Source organism: Rhynchophorus ferrugineus, unplaced genomic scaffold (genome assembly GCF_030347505.1).
Source record: "Rhynchophorus ferrugineus isolate W39M unplaced genomic scaffold, kcgeb_rfMv2 rfM10, whole genome shotgun sequence".
Classification (NCBI taxonomy): domain Eukaryota; kingdom Metazoa; phylum Arthropoda; class Insecta; order Coleoptera; family Curculionidae; genus Rhynchophorus; species Rhynchophorus ferrugineus.
Genome location: NW_027472589.1, coordinates 15,309,769 through 15,329,728, shown reverse-complemented (window position 1 = coordinate 15,329,728; position 19,960 = coordinate 15,309,769). Strand labels below are relative to the sequence as shown.

The 19,960-nt window shown below is 34.3% G+C and overlaps 2 protein-coding genes across 2 annotated transcripts in view; one reads left to right on the top strand and one right to left on the bottom strand.

Moving 5' to 3' along the window:
- Positions 1–19,960, bottom strand: part of LOC143204166 (uncharacterized) — a 243,729-nt gene that overhangs the window by 21,431 nt on the left and 202,338 nt on the right. The window lies entirely within an intron of this gene.
- Chd64 (transgelin calponin-3) overlaps positions 19,738–19,960 on the top strand; it is a 41,971-nt gene continuing 41,748 nt past the window's right edge. The window contains exon 1 of the mRNA XM_076416666.1: positions 19,738–19,929. Within this exon, the coding sequence (XP_076272781.1) occupies positions 19,876–19,929 (54 nt within the window). The 5' untranslated portion in view covers positions 19,738–19,875. The remainder of the gene's footprint in view (positions 19,930–19,960) is intronic.

Genomic DNA, 19,960 nt, shown 5'->3' with positions numbered 1-19,960 from the left:
GTTCAGTAGTGATAATTCCAGACCTGTTAGATCTCTTCATAGTTAGAAACATAACATCCACCTATATGGAAGTCGAAGAAAACTTTGATCTAAGTTCAGGTCAAAGACCGGCGATTCTGACATTGAGTGAAAATATAATAAGAAAATATCAAAATCCAACGCTGATAAATAAGAGAACAGACTGGGAAGGATTTCTTGAAGAATCGAGTCATGGAATTCAACTAAATGTACCGCATAAAACAGTGGAACAAATACATTTTGAAGCAGAAAAATTCATTGTAAATATTCAACAAGCTGCTTGGAATAATACTCCTTGTTGTTTATATATTATATTATAGTTTGGATTTATTAACAAACGTTAGATGATTGATCAAGTGCATAGAATAACAGATGTAACTGAACAGACTCTAAGAAGGTAAAAAGATATATTCTTAGATGTAGCACAAGCTTTCGATAAGGCATGGCATGACGGCCTTGTTCATAAGCTACAGAAAATTTTACCGAAGCAATACACTGATCTATTGCAATTTTATATTACAGCCAGAATGTTTAGAGTCAAACACCAAGAAGCCTACTCTACAATAAAAGAAGATAAAGCAGGTGTACCACAAGGAAGTGTATTGGAGCCAATTCTTTATCTCTCTAATGGAAAATATCACAATGGCGGATATAATAGGGAAGAAGCCACACGAAAATCACAACATGCAAGTGACAATATAAATAATTGGACCCAGACTTGGAAAATAAAATGTATAATCAAAACAATAACAATAAATAATAATATTAATCCATATAGCAACAATGCTAAATACTTTGGAATGTATATTGATGCAAAACTTCGCTGGAAGGAACATATAACAAAGGAAAGGAAAGAACTGCAGTTAAAGTATAGGAAAATGTATTGGTTAATTGGTATAATTATGGGGATCTTCCGCGAAAATTAATATGAATGAAATAAAGGTTCTAGTTTTCAAGAACAAGTGCTGAAGTTCTGAGAAGTATTGTAGGCGCACAGAGATTCTACAGGACGGATTACTTACATTGAGACCTTGAGGTACCGACTATTAACTGAAAAATCAAAATAACTGTAAGAAAACACAAGTAATACAACTCTTGGATAGCACCAGAACTGGACACAGACTCAAAAGAATGAAACCATTTGATCTTGTGTAGTGTGATGAAAAAACAACAAATACATAAATATTATTACATCAGGAATTAAGATAGGGCCGATGGGTCCTCCTAGATATATACCTAGATTTAAGTTAATGTAAAGACAACTTGTAGATTAGTCCGCAACGAAAAATAACAATCTAATAAATAAATTTAAACAAAAATTACTAAGAGTCTTACAATTTTATGTAGTAATTCGAATAAAACAGCCAATTCACGTCATCAAAATTTATAATGCAACGTTGCCGCACCAAATTAACATAATTCAACGAAAATAACGTTATAAAATATAATTTATTTAAGCATCGTAGTACATCTAATGCATATTTATTGAATGATTTAAACTACAGTTAATTAAACAGCCATAATAGTTTGTGGATTAGAGCTGTTTTATTATCTTTACATTTACATATGACAATGGTGTCACTGGTACCAACAGAAATAGAATTTTAGAGACCGATTTGGTTACATGTTCGGACGCATCAGACTTCATTCTGTCTCCATTTATCTAGAGTAATGCTAATTAATAAAATGAGAAAGAAAAATGTCTCGAATTTAAAAGGGATTTTACGTTTTTATACACTGAATTTGGCAATACGTTGGACGATATTGACGACGTGCATTGGCTGTTTTAATGGAAGGTCTATAAGCATGTGCAACCATATTACTTCATCAAGTGCTTTATATTTTTTAGATTCTCTATATGAATTCTTAAACTTGATCTCTGTTTGGTTTCTTTTACTTTATTTTATTTTAGTGACACATGGTCCATACATTGTCCGTACGTAAGTATTCTTCCAAATATTTGAAATTTCTTGTTGCCATAACACACATACCGGGCTGTAAAAACTTGATAAAATTACATTGATCAATAAAATATGTTTCACTTACCCTTAACCTGGTGAAGTATAAACCATCCAACTATTTGATGTACAAGAAACCAGATATTTGATATTGGCTTTTCGATATCTAACCATGATTTGAGATTTGATTGACACTTGTTGAAAGCTAGGATTTAATGAATGTTTTTCTTTATATTTTAAGAATGTATGGTCGTTCAGTAGTGAGTTCAGTCTAGTTGGCATGAGTCTTATGAAAACGTTTACTGGTTAAACCAGTCATATCGTATTAAACATAATTTTCTATGTTATTTGGTAAATGAAAAAAAGAACAACATTATTAGGTAATCATATACACAATAAACAAAACAAATGAGGCCTAACCTCAGATATAATCTTATCATCAGTGTTCACCTCGATATTACGTTAATTACACTTTAGCCATAATTGAAGGTATTTAAAATAGTAAATACTTACATTAGAATGTAATAAATGTAAGTAAATACTTACATTAACTTTATTGTTGTGAATAAATTACCAATGTTCAAACTATACTGGCTGGTTCCGGTATCATAAGATTTAATCACATCTTTCTGCTTTGGACCGAAAATACACAACTTATTTGGAGTTTTTACCGATGTATAATTACATTAGGGACCCTCACACTATCGATACACATTAGAATATCAAATTATAACACAAAATTATTAAAATAATGTATAAATAAGACCTTTACCCATACAACCAATCCAGTACGACCAAAACAACTACGTCACGCGTAAACTCAATTTTTTTTGCAGAAATAACATCTATTCCATGTAAACTAAATACGTAGTATTGTCTTAAAGTAGTTTTTCAAAAATACTCGTATAGCCTGCCGGTATGCAATAAATATTTGTTGTTTTGTAGGCTCATATAAATAGATATTAAATGGTAACCTGCAGAATGACAACACATCAAGTACAACATAGTAATTACTATTTTCAATCGCTAGTTTTTTGACTATCAACTGTTTCGACTGTTTTCAGTCGATAGTTCCCAACGCTAGACTACATTCTTAAATATTAAATTACAAAGCTGTTGTGATCTAAATGGAATTTCAAAGAGTTTGACTGGTATAGTACTAAGGTATTTTACTATTTATAATTCACAATTTTAATCTTTTTGCCCTATTACGTTAACAATCTTGAAAAATATCGTTCCAAAATGCTGCCATATTAATATACAATATATTGTTATTTACAATCAAACTACCAAAAAAATCATAAAACTATATATATTACATATAAATCTATGTAAGCATAAATTGGGTATATTTTTGTCAAGGTTGCGGCTAGGACGACAAAGCCAGAACGTTAAATATCAGTAGAATGAAACTAGTAGAACCAAAAATAGTAACTAAAAGTACACGACTGAAACAGTCGATAGTAAATAGTAACAAAATCAGTCGGACCAAAAATAGCGACTGAAACAGTCACTGGTAAAAAGTAGTAAAATCAGTCGAACCAAAAATAGCGACTGAAACAGCCGTTAGTAAAAAGTAGTCAATTACTAAACAGTCGATTTCAGTCGATAGTTCCCAACACTAATATAGTCGTTCGTTTTAAGAGAATTCGCATTTTACATCAGTAAATGTATTATTTATATAATTTGATTTAATTTATACGTAATAAATATTTGTTATTTTGTAGGTTAATACAAATAGATATGACACTGTAACGTGCAAAATAGTAAAATATCGAACTCTTGTGGTTAATGTATTTTTCTTTGTGGCTTATGGTGGAAAAAATAATTTCTTTGTGTCGTGAGTGACCGGTATTTTATATAAATTTTTAAACCAGATTATTGAGGGTAAAAGGAGTTAGGGGACGGTCAGGTAAACGTCTCAAGGGCAAGGTGGCATTAGAGTGCAGATGTTTGAACAACCTGTAGGTTTAAATAGAATATTTAATGGGGCAAAAGTGAACACTTGGTGGGTTATTAGAGACCTTTTTTTTGATAACTTTATTGTCGACAGTGCGAATCAATTTTGAGTTTTTTTTTGTAAAGGCAAATGATAATTTGGAATAAATATAGGAATAAATTTGTATTTTATTATTATATAAGCATTATTCATTGTTAGCCACTATTTGTTTCATTTTTGACAGTATGAACGGTTCCTTTTTTATGCTATTCACCATTGTGTGATTTATTTTCCAAAGTTGCTAAACTGGGTTTAAAGAATTAAGTACGGTACTTGGTGAATATCAAGGGTAAAACATCCATTTCAACGTTTCAACAAGAGTGATTTCGCCAGTTAAGTATTATGTTGAAATATTATTTTATTATTTCAATTATTTTAGTCATTGTTCAAATGGAGCTTTTACTTTGTATAAATATAAATATTAGATGTATCATTTATGTTTGGAAGCATTTACTAGTAATTGACTTTTGCAGAGTTGAGCAAAACTACAAAACATTATCCCGCATGTATATAAAATACCAAAATACAAAGTCGTGTATTTGAAATATAAAATATGAAGTACACTATTGTAACTATTTGTATTTAATATACAAAATACAGCCAGGTGTTAAGTTATGGAAAGATTTCTTTTCATCACCAGTAGATTTTCAAATGTGTTATTAAGCAAACAGCTTTTTGTGAAGAAATAAGTAAACCCTGTTAAAGCAAATAATTTTTCTACTGGTCCTCACAAGCACAAACTTGAGTTATATTATATGAATTATTCCAATATCACTATTGCTGACGATGTCCAGATTATTTTTTTCTTATTACTCTTATTAGTTCCACAATCTGTCCAGAGGGCAATAAGTATTTGTTAAGTCCAATAATCAGATCGTATGGTGTTAGGCGTTTTAATCTACGCACTTCACTGTTACTTCACATATTTAGCTGATTAGCGAGTACATTGGGATGCACTGACACTCTTTTGAAGTACTTCACAAAATCACGTTGTATTATACTCGTTATAGGTTCAACAGGAATGTCGCGTTGTATCACTTTATTTGAAATATAGTACGGGGCATCAACAATGGCACGCAACACTTTATTTTGGAACCGTTGTATGATGGAGATATTAGACGTGTCTGTGGTTCCCCATAGCTGTATTCCATATGACTAAATAGGTTTGACTATAGATTTATATCTAATAATAACTTGGATTTACGCCCGATAAGCCAACACATTTGGTAGAGTTTAAGTCCAATTTGTTTTCGTTTGGCAAGCATGTGATCTAGATGCATACCAAGATATACCAAGATAAAACTGGTAGACATGTTCTTCTATGGAGCGTAAAAGTTATATGACCAGACCAAATTATTTGAAAAACCTCTATTGAAAGGGATAAATCAAATAATTGAGGAAAAGCATCTTATTCCGAAGCATTAATTTGGTTTCAGGAAACAACATTCTACGACAGAATCAGCAATGTCATAGAAAAATCACTAGAAGAAAATACAATTTGTTCTGCAATATATTTTAACTTGAGGAAAGTACCAGTAGGTGTGCTACAGGGTAGTCCTTTATCTGCTGGATATTCGGGACTTGACAATGCAATCCTAGTCATTGGAGATGAATCAACACACACAACCGAAAAACTGAACTGAATGGACCAAAAAGCTACAAACAGCCATTGCTGAGATGCAATGCAAAATAGAAAAATGGCACATCAAAATAAATCAGTGCATATTGACTTCATCAGCTAGAGAATCAAGTATAAATCAGCATGTAGTCCTATATGGAAATAAAGTTAAACATCTTGGCATTACTCTTAATTAACTTCAGGTGAAAGTCACATGTTGTGAAAAAATGTAAGTAACTCAAGCTACAAAAAATGTACTGGTTATTGGATAGATATTTATTATATATGTTATATTAACACTGTCAGTATAATAAGCTTTTGTTTTATCAACAAGTCTTGAAATCAGTGTGGACTTATGGTTTCCAACTTTGGGGTTGTACCAGCCAAATCAATGGAAATATGATCATAATTCGTAACGACAATTTGCATAAGGACCTGAAGGTAGAAACAGTCGATAGTGTTTGATAATGATGACTTCAGAACATTAAAGGGAATAAATCCAATTGATCTAGCTCAGATAAGTTATAAGTAAAACTCAGTGGACATTAAAAATGGTGATCTAAATGATAAGCCCAAAGTGTCTATCGCAGAATAAGTGCATTGTAATTTTAAATATCGTAGAAAATTAAAATAAATGTAAATAGCTTATTAGTGTTAATTTACTAGATACCTATAATACATAATTTCAACAATATATGAAGTCATTTATAATATCCGAATAACGTTAAAAGATGTGACTAATTATAACCCCATTTTTGAAGTCTGTGGTTGATGTCCCTGTCCGTAAATACAATAAAAGCATCCACATCTTTAGTAGCAATGCTACTCCCAGGCATTATTTTATGTTCTTTTAAAAAATAATTTGCCTATAAGGAATGAATTACAAGATTTTGAATTCCTGTTATGAACCAATGTATTTCAAGTTTATTTCAAGTACAAGTGACAGTTTAAAAAACGTATCTAAATATTCTTTCTAAACTCTCTTTTAGTATAAAATGACAATAAAATGCCTCAACTTGCAGTCCTGCAGCCGATCTAAGTAGGCAAAAAGACGTGCGTGCTGGTACATCTCTGTCCTTAGTTTCATTTTCTGTTATATTTTCTGTTAACAAAACCTCTTCATAAAAACCGTTAGAGGTAGATGTTAGTTCTACTACAATTTCTACAATTTAGCGCGCAGTACAGGATCAGTGTTGCCAATTTTAAAGATTGACATTATTTGGTGGTTGCCATTTTGCTTAGATACCTTTCGTTCTCGAGCATTATTTTCTGTAGAACGCACCTATTAATAAGATCGGTAAAAATATTTATGTTTAGAGGTATTTTGAAGCCTTAAGTATTTGAAATATTAACTACAAACTACCTCAGCGTCCAGTATTTGAAATACCAATTACATATTACACCAAATTGTAATTGTATTTCAATTAATATTCAATAATAAAATTTACACATGTCAAAAGTCACTTGAATGATTGTTGTGACGCGTATTGTTAACAGCATTTGAAATAAGAGTTTTTTTTCTAACATATTTATTAGATACGCTTAGTACAATCTTAATTAGAAATAGTTATAAATTAATAACTACATTTCATTTGTACTTGGATTAATTCACAAGCAAGACGAGTGCGAGAAAATACATCAATATGTATTCCTCAATTATAAAATTATAATAACTATAGCTATAGCTATAGTTTACACTAAAGGTATAGAGTTTATATAAATTCGTATGGTTTTGTTCGCTTCAATCTCCTGACACCCTGCGCGCTATCCAGCAGTTGTATTGCTTCCACGTTAGTATGATTTAGTAATCTTCTTTCGTGTTTCAATGCGAAATCTTGGATAACTTCGCAAATCCACTTGATTTCCAGGTCATCTTCCAGTTCTTCGTTGTTTACGTAGCGATAGGCATTGGTAATCGAAGAACCTTATTTTGACAGCGTTGGGTGACTAGTTGATTTGAATTTTTAGTGCAACCTCATATTTGCACCCCATAGGTTCAAATTGGCTTTTTAATTGTATTATATATCAACCTGTTTGATTTTAGATCAAGTTGAGAGTATCTTCCGACTAACCAGTATAGTTGTTTTATTTTGGTTCTAGTGTGTTTTGCTTGTTGTCTAACATGATGTTTCCAATTTAATCTACAGTCAAAATGGATTTCGAGGTATTTAGCTGATTCTCCTTGAGGAATCGGGTATCTATTGAGTTATATAATTAAGTTTTTATTATTTCACCGCAATGCAAAATTAACTTGGACAGAAATAAGATTTGAAGAACAAATTGCTAACAGCATTGATTGAAGAAAGCATTAATAAAAGAACTGATAAGAAAGTATAGTGAACGAAGAATTGAACCAGAACATCAGAAGCAGTAGAATGTTGAAAAAACAAAAAAAGTATCAAGAATCAAACGCAGTAGAATTCCTGTCAATATTATCCAACATCAGAATTTAGTTCTTAGTAAGTACATCTATCTAAATCATAATGCTTTTCTCATAGATATATTTATATATAACAAAATGTACAGAAAATAAATTGTATTTAACTTACAATCTTGTTTTCTCTCCTATACCTCAACAATGATCATTTGAGTTCCCTTCATAAAAAATCATATGTTCAAGCTTTTACTGCAAAAAAATAATAATTAAAACAATAACTGAACAAAAACAATAATTTTTAATCGTCGAGACGAGTGTTTTCTTCGAAATCGAATTTTCGAAGTCTAGAAAAAATTTTTTGTCTCCACATCAACAAAATATCACATATTAAGAGGTAAAATCTAATCAAAAACCTTTAAAATAACTATTATTACAGGAATGGTGAATACAGCCACTGATCACTTGAATAGAGTTTTTTTGAATAGAGTCGGATGGCCTATCTATGAGGGATAGGATGGGACTCTCCATGAAGTTAGAGGCGGGTGCGTAACCAACGTATATGTGGCTGTATCTAACAATATAGTTTTATTCAAAAGAAAAACAATCATTTTGACGTTGGCCTAGTTTTTTTTTGTTCTGGCCTAAAACCAGGCGGTGGAATGCATGACGCATACCTGGTCGCGGAGACTTGCCTGGAGTGACAAGTTGGCCCGGGTTATGTGGGACTGCCTCTGCCAATACACTAAACTGAAACCGTCTCACAGTTGACCCCTGTGGATCGCTACTGCTACTGCATTAAATTTGGGGATATGGCACCCGCTGATCGGGCAGTCGTTATTGGGCATGAGGACCCGGCGATTCTATTGATTCGCGAACTTGAGTTAACACACGACTGGATACTGTCGTATGGGGGTAAAACTTATGACTGCAGCGACGGATGAGGTCGTTTCAGCCTGGTAAAGGGAGGGAGGTTTGCGGTGGCGCCTTGCTAAGCTCTCAGCATGTCGACCAGCTCGCGAACAAGTGCGTTTTCCGAAAAACTTGAGCTGAGTTGTTGTTTGTGGAATGATTGAGATATGAAGTGCTTGATTTCTGGAGCGTCAGTTTCCCTATGAATTTGATTATTTCCATCAAACCATGGAGCGTTTAAGATTCTCTTGATGAGCTTATTTTGGAAAACTTGAAGCCGTTTGACCTGGTTGGGTGTAACAAACTTAAAGTAGACATTAGATCCGTAGAGAAGTACGGACCGAATTAACATCTTGTAAAATAAGCATTTGATGGAGATGGGAAGTCTGCTAGAAGGGTAGATCAGAGAAGATAGCAGGTTTGCTATCCCCGAGCCTTTCTGGATTTGGTAATGCTAACCGAACCATCGGTCGAAGTGGAGACCTAGGTGCGTGACGTTATTCAGCCATGGAGTTATTGCGGTGTCGATCTTAAGTTGAGACACGTGCAGTGCGTAACGCTTCTTATGGAAAATGATGGCCTGGCTTTTCAGGAAGTTTGTTGGCCTAGGTCTCTCTTGAACAGATCGTCCAATTTTACCATCCAAACTGATAATTTCTATGCTGGTTAGACGGAAAAAAATTACTCTTTCTAAGTATGCTCTAATTTTTCTTATTCTTAACATTTAGTTGATGTAATAAGAGAATGTAACACAAATTGAAAACATCTGGATGTGCAGATCTGTAGAATGGAAGAAAAAAACAGAATAACAAGAATAAAAAATTATGCTTTAGATTTATCCTGCTTGAAATTATGAAGGAACTTGCATAACATCAATGACTGACATGTAGTAGTGACTTTAGTATATTTTATAGGCAAGGTTTCAATTAAATTATAACAGCGATTTATGCGATCATTTCATCGAAATATCGGTTACCGATGTAAAGATATAATTTTAGAAGATGTGCTAGAAGCATGGATATGAAAATCACGAAAATTATGAACAAATAAACCTTCTGAATGAGCGATTTCCAATCTTGGGTACTGGAATTTTTTTGAATCATACAGACTGGAGTCATTATCAAGAAACTAGTATTACTTTCAAATCGTTATATTAACTGATATTTTCTGATTATTTTTATTAGTGATATTGACATGACGAATCGTTTGATCAAATTGTTTCTTGGAATACTTTTTTATGGAGTTTACCTACAATCAGACCGTTCAAGCACCAATAATATTAAATAATACCATATAGTCATTCCATATAGCAACAAAGCTAAATATCTCAAAATAAATCTTGATGCAAAACTTCGCTGGAAGGAACATATAAAGAAGAAAAGAAAAAAACTGTATTGAAAAACTGAAAATGTACTGGCTAATTGTAAGAAAATCACAATTATTAGTACATAATAAATTGCTATTATATAAGCAAATACTGAAACCTATATGGACATACGGAGTTCAATTATGGGGATGTTGTGCAAAGAGTAACATAAACAAAATACAAATTTATCGTATTTATCGTGATAAGAGATGTATTGTGGGCGCACCCAAATACTACAGGACTGACTACTTACATCGAGACTTTCGAGAAGGAAGGAAAAGCAGGCATAGGAATAATGATACGGACAGGAACAGACGCCCAGGAAGAGATAAGTCTTAGAATAAAAGACAAATCGAGCTCCAGAGCGGCAGAATTCGTGGCGGTACAGAAAGCCATAGAACTGGTACGGGACAGAAGCCTCCCGGGACCAATCACCATTCGAACGGACAGTAGAATGTCCATAGGGTGGGCCGAGTACGCAAACACACGGAATAAGGACATAATGCAAATCAAAACAACCTTGCTAGATTTACAGAAAAGCGGTAGTGAAATATCGCTAATATGGTGCCGGAAAATGACAACGAAGGAAATGGTAACCGCGGACAGACTCGCGAGAGAAGCCACTGTAAAGGAAGAAATAGGACTGAAAAACCACGGATGGATCAGCACCAGAACCATCAATAGAATCAAAGAAGGAGAGGTAAAAAGAAGGTGGCAAATGCATTGGGAGCAATCCATTAAAGGAGGAACCCTTTACAAATACTGCCAACAAATAGGGACAGGAAACACATGACTGAGTAGGAAGGCTGTGCAACTGATGACAGGCCACGGAAATATGGAAGCCTACCTGCACAGATTTAAACTAAAGGAGACCGATGGACTCTGCGAGTGTCGCACAGGTCCAGAAGACACGACGCATATATTGGAGACATGCGAAATTGGAAAACGGGTAGAGGCCCGAAACAGGCATCGGACAGCCGACGGGAACTACCAGATATGGAACGCAGAGAGGATAGTCGACGAGCAAACCGTCACAAGAATCAACGCTTGGACCGATACGGTAATTGACTTTGAAGAAAGGGATACCCAGGATGGCAGCCAAGAGGAGACGAATGCTGGCGCGCAAGAAAGCGGCTAGCTAGAGATCAGGGAGAGAACACGATAGGGAATTAGCGAATTTTTTTTTTTTTTTTTTTTTTATAATTATATACATTGTTACTAGTCGTTGCCGACTAACCTACAATTTGTCCTTATAATAGCTTAAATCTAGGTATATATCTAATAGGACTCATCAGTCCTACATAGTCTCTAACATAATAATAATTGTTTTAACACTTTGAGTTTTTTCTAATGCACCTCACTGCACTACAACACACTACACAAGTTCAAATGGTTTGGTCCTTTTGAGTCTGCGTCCGGTTTTGGTGTTGTCCAAGAGTTGTAATACTTCGAAATTAACATGAGAGTGAAGTCTCTCCTCATGTCTCTTTGCAATTCTTTTAATTTCTTGATTGACAGTCGGTATCTGAAGATCTCGATGTAAATAAATGGTCCGGTAATATCTGGGTGCACCTACGATGCTTCTTAGGACTTTGTTCTGGAAAACTTGTATTAGATTTATGTTGCTTTTTGCGGAACATCCCCATAATTGTATTCCGTATGTCCATATAGGTTTTAATATTTGTTTATATAGAAGTAATTTATTATGTGTAGTTAATTGAGATTTTCTTCCAATTAGCCAATACATTTTTCTATATTTTAACTCAAGTTCTTTTCTTTTCTTTTTGACATGTTCCTTCCACCGTAGTTTTGCATCAAGTGTCATTCCGAGATACTTAGCATTATTGCTGTATGGTATGACAGTGTGGTTTATGGTCAATGGTGTAAGCGCGGCCTGTTTATAGGTGAATTGAACATGCACAGATTTGTTTTGGTTAATTTGTATTTTCCAGATTTGGGTCCATTTATTTATAGCGTCAGTAGCCTGTTGTAGTTTTCGGGTTGCTTCTTCGCTATTGTTTCCGACAGCAAGAATAGCAGTATCATCAGCAAATGTAGCTATTGTAATGTTTTCGATTTGTGGTATATCACATGTATAAAGTAGGTACAGAATTGGCCCCAGTACACTTCCTTGTGGTACACCTGCTTTAGCTTCTTTTATTGTAGAGTAAGCTTCCTCTTGTTTCACTCTAAACATTCTGGCTGTGATGTAAGATTTTAATAGTTCGGTGTGTTGCTTCGGTAATATTTTCTGTAGCTTATGGACGAGGCCTTTGTGCCATACCTTGTCGAAAGCTTGTGCTACATCTAAGAATATAGCTGAGCATACTTTATTATCTTCATAGGCTTTTTCAATAACATCTGTTATTCTATGCACTTGATCAATCGTTGAATGTTTGGTAATAAACCCAAACTGGTGTGTTGGTATTAGGTTTTTTCTCTCTATAATTGGTTTTAATCTTTTCAAGAGGAGCTTTTCAAATACCTTAGCTATCATCGGTAACAGTGAGATAGGTCGATAAGCTTTTATATCATTTGGTGATTTTCCAGGTTTTGGAACCATTATTATTTCAGCCATTTTCCAAACGTCTGGGACATATTTCAGTCGAAATGCTGCATTGATTAAGTTAGTGAGCTTTATAATACCCTTTCTTGGCAGATTGTGCAGCAATTGCCCTGTTATTAAATCATAGCCTGGTGATTTATTTGGCTTGATGTTAGTTTTAATAACGTTGGTGACTTCTTTCGGAGTTGTTAATTGAATTGTCGAATTTTCGCCGTCTATGTCCGGTAAAGTATGTTCAATTTCACTTTCGTTTGGTTTGAAAGTTTTCTCTAAATGGGCAGCGAATGCTTCTGCTTTCTCCAGGTTGCTGCGTGCCCAACTTCCATGCATGTTTCTTATCGGAGGACTATGTAGACAGGATCGTTTTAGGTATTTAGTGGCTTTCCAGAGCGAGTAGTCTGTGTTCTTGTCATCTGTTAAATTTCGTAGATAGTTATTTATGGAATTGTTTTTAATTTCCAAAATTTCCCTCTTCAACCTTTGTGTTATGTTGTTTAAGATATTCTTATTTTCAGGTGTTCTATTTTGCTGCCATTTTTTCCGTAGTTTTCGTTTTTCAGCTACCATTTCCTTGATTTCTTTCGGGTAATTTATTCCTTTGGTTGAAGTTTTAATTTCTGGAGTGTTATTCCAAGCAGCCTGTTGGATGTCTGCAACGAATTTTTCGGTTTCATAATTTAATTGGTCTTCTGTCTTAAGGGGAACATTTAGTTGAATTCGATTGTTTATTTCTTCAACAAATCCTTCCCAGTCTGTCCTCTTGTTGGTTAATGTTGGATTTTGTTGTTTTCTTATAATGTTTTCACTCAGCGTCAAAATCACAGGTGTGTGATCTGAACTTAAGTCAAAATTTTCTTCAACTTCCATGTAGTTAGTGGTTATGTTTCTAGCTATAAAGAAGTCTAACAGGTCTGGAGTTTTCTCTGGATCGGTAGGCCAATAAGTTGGTTTTCCTGTCGACATGTAACTGCACCCTAGCTCAGCAGCTGCTTTATGTAATTCATTACCTTTAGTTGTCGTCATTCTAGATCCCCATCTTGTATTTTTAGCATTGAAATCACCACCGATTATAAATTTTTCTCCTAGGTTGTTTAGAACATTCAAGTAATTTTCTTTTTTTTGGTTGTATCTTGGAGGGCTATATATGGAAGCTAATGTAACCCTGTATTTGCTAGATATAACAGTTACTGCCGTTACCTGATTTTCTGCTAAACTGAGTCCGGGTTCTTGATGATGGCATATATTATTTTTTATTATTATTGCACTTCCTCCTCTTGCTGTGTTAGCTGGATGAATGGTGTGGTAAAAGTAATATCCTCTAAATTTAATAAAGGATTCCTTTGTCAAATGGGTTTCAGATATTAAGCAAATATCTATTTTTTGCAATTCTAGGAATACTTGTAGGTCAGCGTGATGTTTCTGAATCCCATTAGCATTCCAAATTGCGATGCGGATGTCTTTACTTGCCATTTTTAGTTCTTGAGGCCACCGCCCTATTGTTTTCGAGTTTAAGTAATCTTTCAGAAAACGATTCAATAATCTTTTCCTGGTTGTCCAGCTTTGCTATAAGTTTCAATAGCAGTTCGTTGGTTGTAACGTCTTCTTTTTTTGTTTCTTTTTGAGCGGTTTGGTTTATGCTTTGAGCATAGGTCATTTCATCGTTGATTTCGTTGTACATTTTTGGTTGTTTATTTTGAGTCACTGTTTTTTGCTCTTTAGCCTGACTGATTTTATTTCTTCTCTCTTGGAATGTTTTCGCAACTACGCATCCTCTGTAGCTTGCTGGATGCGCTTCATTGCAATTCGCACATTTCGCTTTTGTTCCTTTGGGTTTTTTGCATTCTCCCGTGATGTGTTTTCCTGAGCATTTTACACACCTTGGTTCCCTTTTACAGAATTTTTGTGTGTGTCCATGTAATTGGCATCTCTTGCACTGTGGCACAAGATTTGCCTTTCTAAGAGGTTCTATTTTTACTTCGACTCCTAGAATTTGTTTAATTTCATAAATTGCTTTTATGTCCGTGTTATGTTGGAATGATAACATAAACAGTGGTAAAGGCTTCTTCTGGACAACTATTTCTCCATTGTTATTTTTATTTCGTTCTTTTTTCAGGATATTTGTGACGTCAGTACATTTAAGTCCATTTTTTATTAACTCTTCCACTATTTTAGTAGTTTTAGCTGTCGGTGGAAGCCCTCTTGCCATTACTTTAATGTCTCTGGTTTGCTTATCTTCATACGAGTGCCATTGTAATTTTAGGAATTCCAAGCACTCAGCAATTTTCGTAAAAGTTTTACGACATTCGGCGTTTAATTTGATTTGTCCATTGTTTAATGTTGTTGCTCTAAATAGTATATTATTTGTTTTCATTGTTTCATATAGCAAGTCAAAGTCTGTGACATTACTTACTATAATTGGAGGTGGTCTCGGCACTTTTATTTCTTTATTCAATTCTTGTGCTTTAATGGTTTTTGGTTGTTGTGGTGAAGCTTCAGGTGTGTAGTTTGCTTTTCGTTTCTTATTTCTTTTAACTGTTATCCAGCCTACTTCTTTTTGCAATTCTTCCTCGTCTGTTTCATAGTTTACAGGCAATTTGTTTTCAGTGCACTGGTTCACTACGGGAATGCTAGTTGGATTGTATGTGTTTTGGTTTTTTATTAGGAGTTGTAGTGCATCTAATTGTTTTTGCATATTTGTTAGTGCAATTTCCAGATTCCGTCGGGCTGTTTTTTCGTTAATATACGCATTATAGAGAGCTTGCTCATTTTGCGTTCTCTTATGGTTTTCTTGACAAAAGATTTGATTCTGTTGTGCCAGATAAGCTTCACCTGACGTTGAGGGTTGTGTTTCCATCTCATTTAGTCTCTGGTTCTCTCTATTAATCATTTTTATTTAATGAATAGTTTAATTCACGTTTTTACAAAAATTTCAGTACCGGTATTTGTTACAGAACCGTTATAACGCCGCATTTGTGGTACAGATGATGCACCTCCGACCCTTAACAGCCCCCAAAATTTTACCTTTGTTACTTTATTGCAGTGACCATCGTTTTAAACACATTTTCACTAAACATTTAACGCGCAGTTTTAACACTGTTATTGTCGTCACGGTTTTTACTTATTTTTTAAAATCGCATTTGTGGCACAGGTAGTACACTTTCAAATTTATTACACTGACCGTCGCTCCAAACACGTCTTTACTCTACGAAGGTCGAACGACAACTATGGAATTAGCGAATAAAAAGCGCAATAACGTCGCGACGATACTGAACAGGCCCGTCTGTGAACCGTTTCCGGGACTTACGTAGGAAAGACCAGCTCAGAGCTTTAACAAACACCAGCGCCATAGACAAATGGTCTACATTTCAAGTCAGTCAAGAAATCAAGAGAATTGCAAGGAGGCATGAGAAAAGACCCCATTCTCATGAGAATATTGAAGTATTGCAGCTTTTGTATACGACCAGAGCAGGACACAGACTCAAAAGAATCAAACCATCTGATCTTTAGTGTTGTGTAGTGAGGTATAGTTATTAAAAAATGCAGTAGTGACGTGTATAAACATTATTTCACCAGAGACAATGTAATAATTAAGTAATTTAAAAAATAACATTGTTCTTTTTGGAACATTTAAATCTCATGGTTGATTATAAATTATAAATCTATACCGTGATCCAATTATTGTTAAACATTCACTCAATAAGCGCTGATCATGATATATAGATGCACCGTTTCTAGATGTGATCTAGTTTTTCTAAACCTACAAATCTTCAAATTATGTGCTAAAATTGACAAGTGGGCCATGACAGTTGAGCATTCGGTTTAGAAACGCGCCGATGAAAACGATGATGAAATTGAATGAAGCGCCCTTCAAATCACATTGCTACCCACCTTTTCTAGATCTGGATCTCAGGGACTAGTGTCTGTTTACGGATCTCAAAAGAATGCTGCTATGGGAGAGCAGCTATCGATGTAAAAGGGCGTATTTTCTAGCGCCGAAGAAGAGTATCTGGATAAGTAAAGGTTACATTTCTACAAAATCTGTTTTTAGTTAATTTACATTTGTGCATATTGTGTATTTGTATAACTGTTGTACATAATTAGAGCTAGAGTTAGAGTCTACATTTTGATAAATAACCTGCTTTGGCAGAGCTGGGTAAAATATGTTCATGATTTGCTTTAATTAAAATAAAAATTATAAAATAGTATCTCAGAGGTATTTAAAATACGAAATATAAAATATTTTTAAGAGGCTTATTTGAGATATAAAATGCAAGGTAAAGTATGTTAAGTATTTTTATTTAAAAGACAAAATAAAAATTATAAAATACGGTCCACAGCCCACCCTATTAAACGAAGAATTTCCTTTCATGAACACTAGATTTTTAGATCTACTATCAGTAAAACAGCCTCTCGTTGGAGAATGAATAAAACTTGTTAAAGAAAACAATGTTTCTATTGGTTTTGATAGGCACAAACTTGCTAACTTGCAACTTGAAGCTGACTAATTTTTGCTTAATTTTTTGATAAATGTAATTGTTCACTTTTTCTGTTCGCAAGAATTCTCATATGTTGTGATACTTTCTGACAACCAATGTATTTTGTAACTAGGATGGTAGCATGGACGCCAATATGGCTCGATTTATTTCAGGTGATAGTTTAAAAGCTCATCAGATCTTCTTTCGGATCTCTCTTTTAGTTGTGATGCAATAAGAGTGAAATGACTCAAATTGCAATCCTGTCGTCGATCTAATCTAATTCTTACACACATTAAGGTGAAAATAAGTTTACCAATGGTAACAAATCAATAAATCAATTACTTTCTTTATTTTTTATTAATTCTCAATACTTAATTAATTTCTCCAAGTAGGTCTAGTTCTATGGTCGATAAAGTGTTAGTCCTACCCAATTTTTCAAATAAGTCAATAAATAAGTTAAATTTGATTCGCTTCTCACAAGTTGCTCTATAGAATTGTAAAGAAAGTTCCATCTTGTGGGATAGGTATACAGTTAATAACTGATGTCCAAGACAGTTCTTTTATGACTTCAGCCAGTTTGGGCTGAATGATAAATGTATTTATGTTCAAATGTAGTTCGAAACCAACATATTTCAAATATTAACTAGAAGTTACCTCAGCGCCAGGCATTTGAAATATCAGTTGCAAATGAAATTTCTAAGAAGTAATTTAAATACTACGCAACTGTGAATGTTAGTGCCATAGAGGTTTTTGTTATATTTCGTCATCGTTGATACTGCTAGTTAGGATATATACTTGTCAGCATGGTGTCATCTCAAATGAGTACAGTGGATTGTTAAAGAAGTTTGTTGAGGTTTCTTCAGAAAAAAATTACACAAACCTTGTCTGTCCAAATCAGTTGTACGTAGCAGGTTCAAAATATATCATGAATTGACGTAAAAGATATGTCTCTTTGTTGAAACAACTCACTAAGATTTATTAGGCCTATAAATTCGCTTTAAAGGATTTCTTTTAATTTTAAGCTTCGTTGTGAAAAATCTGTGGAATAATTTACGGATTCCATCTGGAAAGAACGACGTATTTTTTGAGGCTATCCACCAATCGACCCATTTTTTAGTATCTTCATAAAGCACTGTTGCTGCAAGTAATAATCAGAAGGAGCAATGTCTGGAGAATACAGCGCGTGGGGTAGCACTTCTCCTTTTAATGTTTCCATGTGTGTTTTCACTAGTTTTGAAGCATGTGGTCGAACGTCTTTGCTTATTCCGACCATTATTTGAGCAGTGCTAGCTTCAAAAGTATTGATTGTAATCGATAGCGATCCCCATTGATGGTTTCATCGAGTAATGCTTCCAATCTTCGTTTTCAAATTTTCTTGGCTGTCAAGAAGGCTCTTTGTCTTCGGTGGCAAATGCGATTTACTCGGTACAAATTTGGACATTTGAACACCATCTGTTGTAAATCGTTTAAAATTAATGTATTGGCCTGATATATGATTATTTTTGGACATCAGCACCATGTTCTTATTGATTTTTTCATTGTAAAACTGAACGCCATTGATGGTTTCATCGAGTAATGCTTCCAATCTTCGTTTTCTAATTTTCTTGGCTGCCAAGAACGCTCTTTGTCTTCGGTGGCAAATGCGATTTACTCGGTACAAATTTGGACATTTTCAACACACTGAGAAATTTTTGTCGACGAACGACTTGGACAAAATGACATGTAATGAAAAGTGAAGCCTGTCAGTAATACACGGTAACACCATCTGTTGTAAATTCTTTTAATTAATTTATAGGACTGATATATGAATATTTTTGGGCATCAGCACCATGATCTTATTGATGTTTTCATTGTAAAACTGAACGATAAAGGTCAACTGAAACGAACTAAATAAAAAACACTCTTTGGTTTTTTTTCAGATATTTTTGATTCACGGCAGAACTTCTGCAACCTTATTTTTAATGCAAACAACACTCGAAAATATAATTAACAAAAATAGCACATTACCAACTTCTTTTGAGTTACCACGAGTGTGTGAACTGTAGATTACGTGCAATATGAGAAAATAAACACATAAGACATGCAATTCAAAAAGTTTTTCCTTTCAAGTGTTGCTAAAAACTATCTGGAACATTTAGTGTTTCATTCAAAAGTCACACAACATCAGGAAAACTTCCTGGATATTTAAACTGATTATGCATTCACGTATGATAAATTTGGAGTCATTGTTCTTGACGAAGTTACTTTCCTTTTCTTTGTGTTGTTGCTTTCTAAAATATCTCATCGTTATTCCGATCGATCTTTTGCACAACCGGGCTCTCATGAAAATTTAAAAGAGCTTATAGAGTATCCGATTGAAACGCGTCTATACACTCCGATGGTCTACGCTTTAATTCTTGCTCTCTCTCTTTTTCTCGCTCGGTCGGCGCCGCGACAAGGAACGAGAATCGGCCAGAAGACAATTGCACGGCGAGAGCTGAATCAGTCCGAACTAGACATTCGTGCGAGGTAGTTCGCCTGGTACCCGGTGGGAATTACATTTTTTTTGGCTTTCCTGAAGATAACTTACATTACGGTACAATAACAGAGATGGCATCCAACAGAGCAACCAAAAGTGGATTTGCCGCCGAAGCTCAACGAAAGGTAAGTCGATTTTTTTACTCGCCAGGAAGGA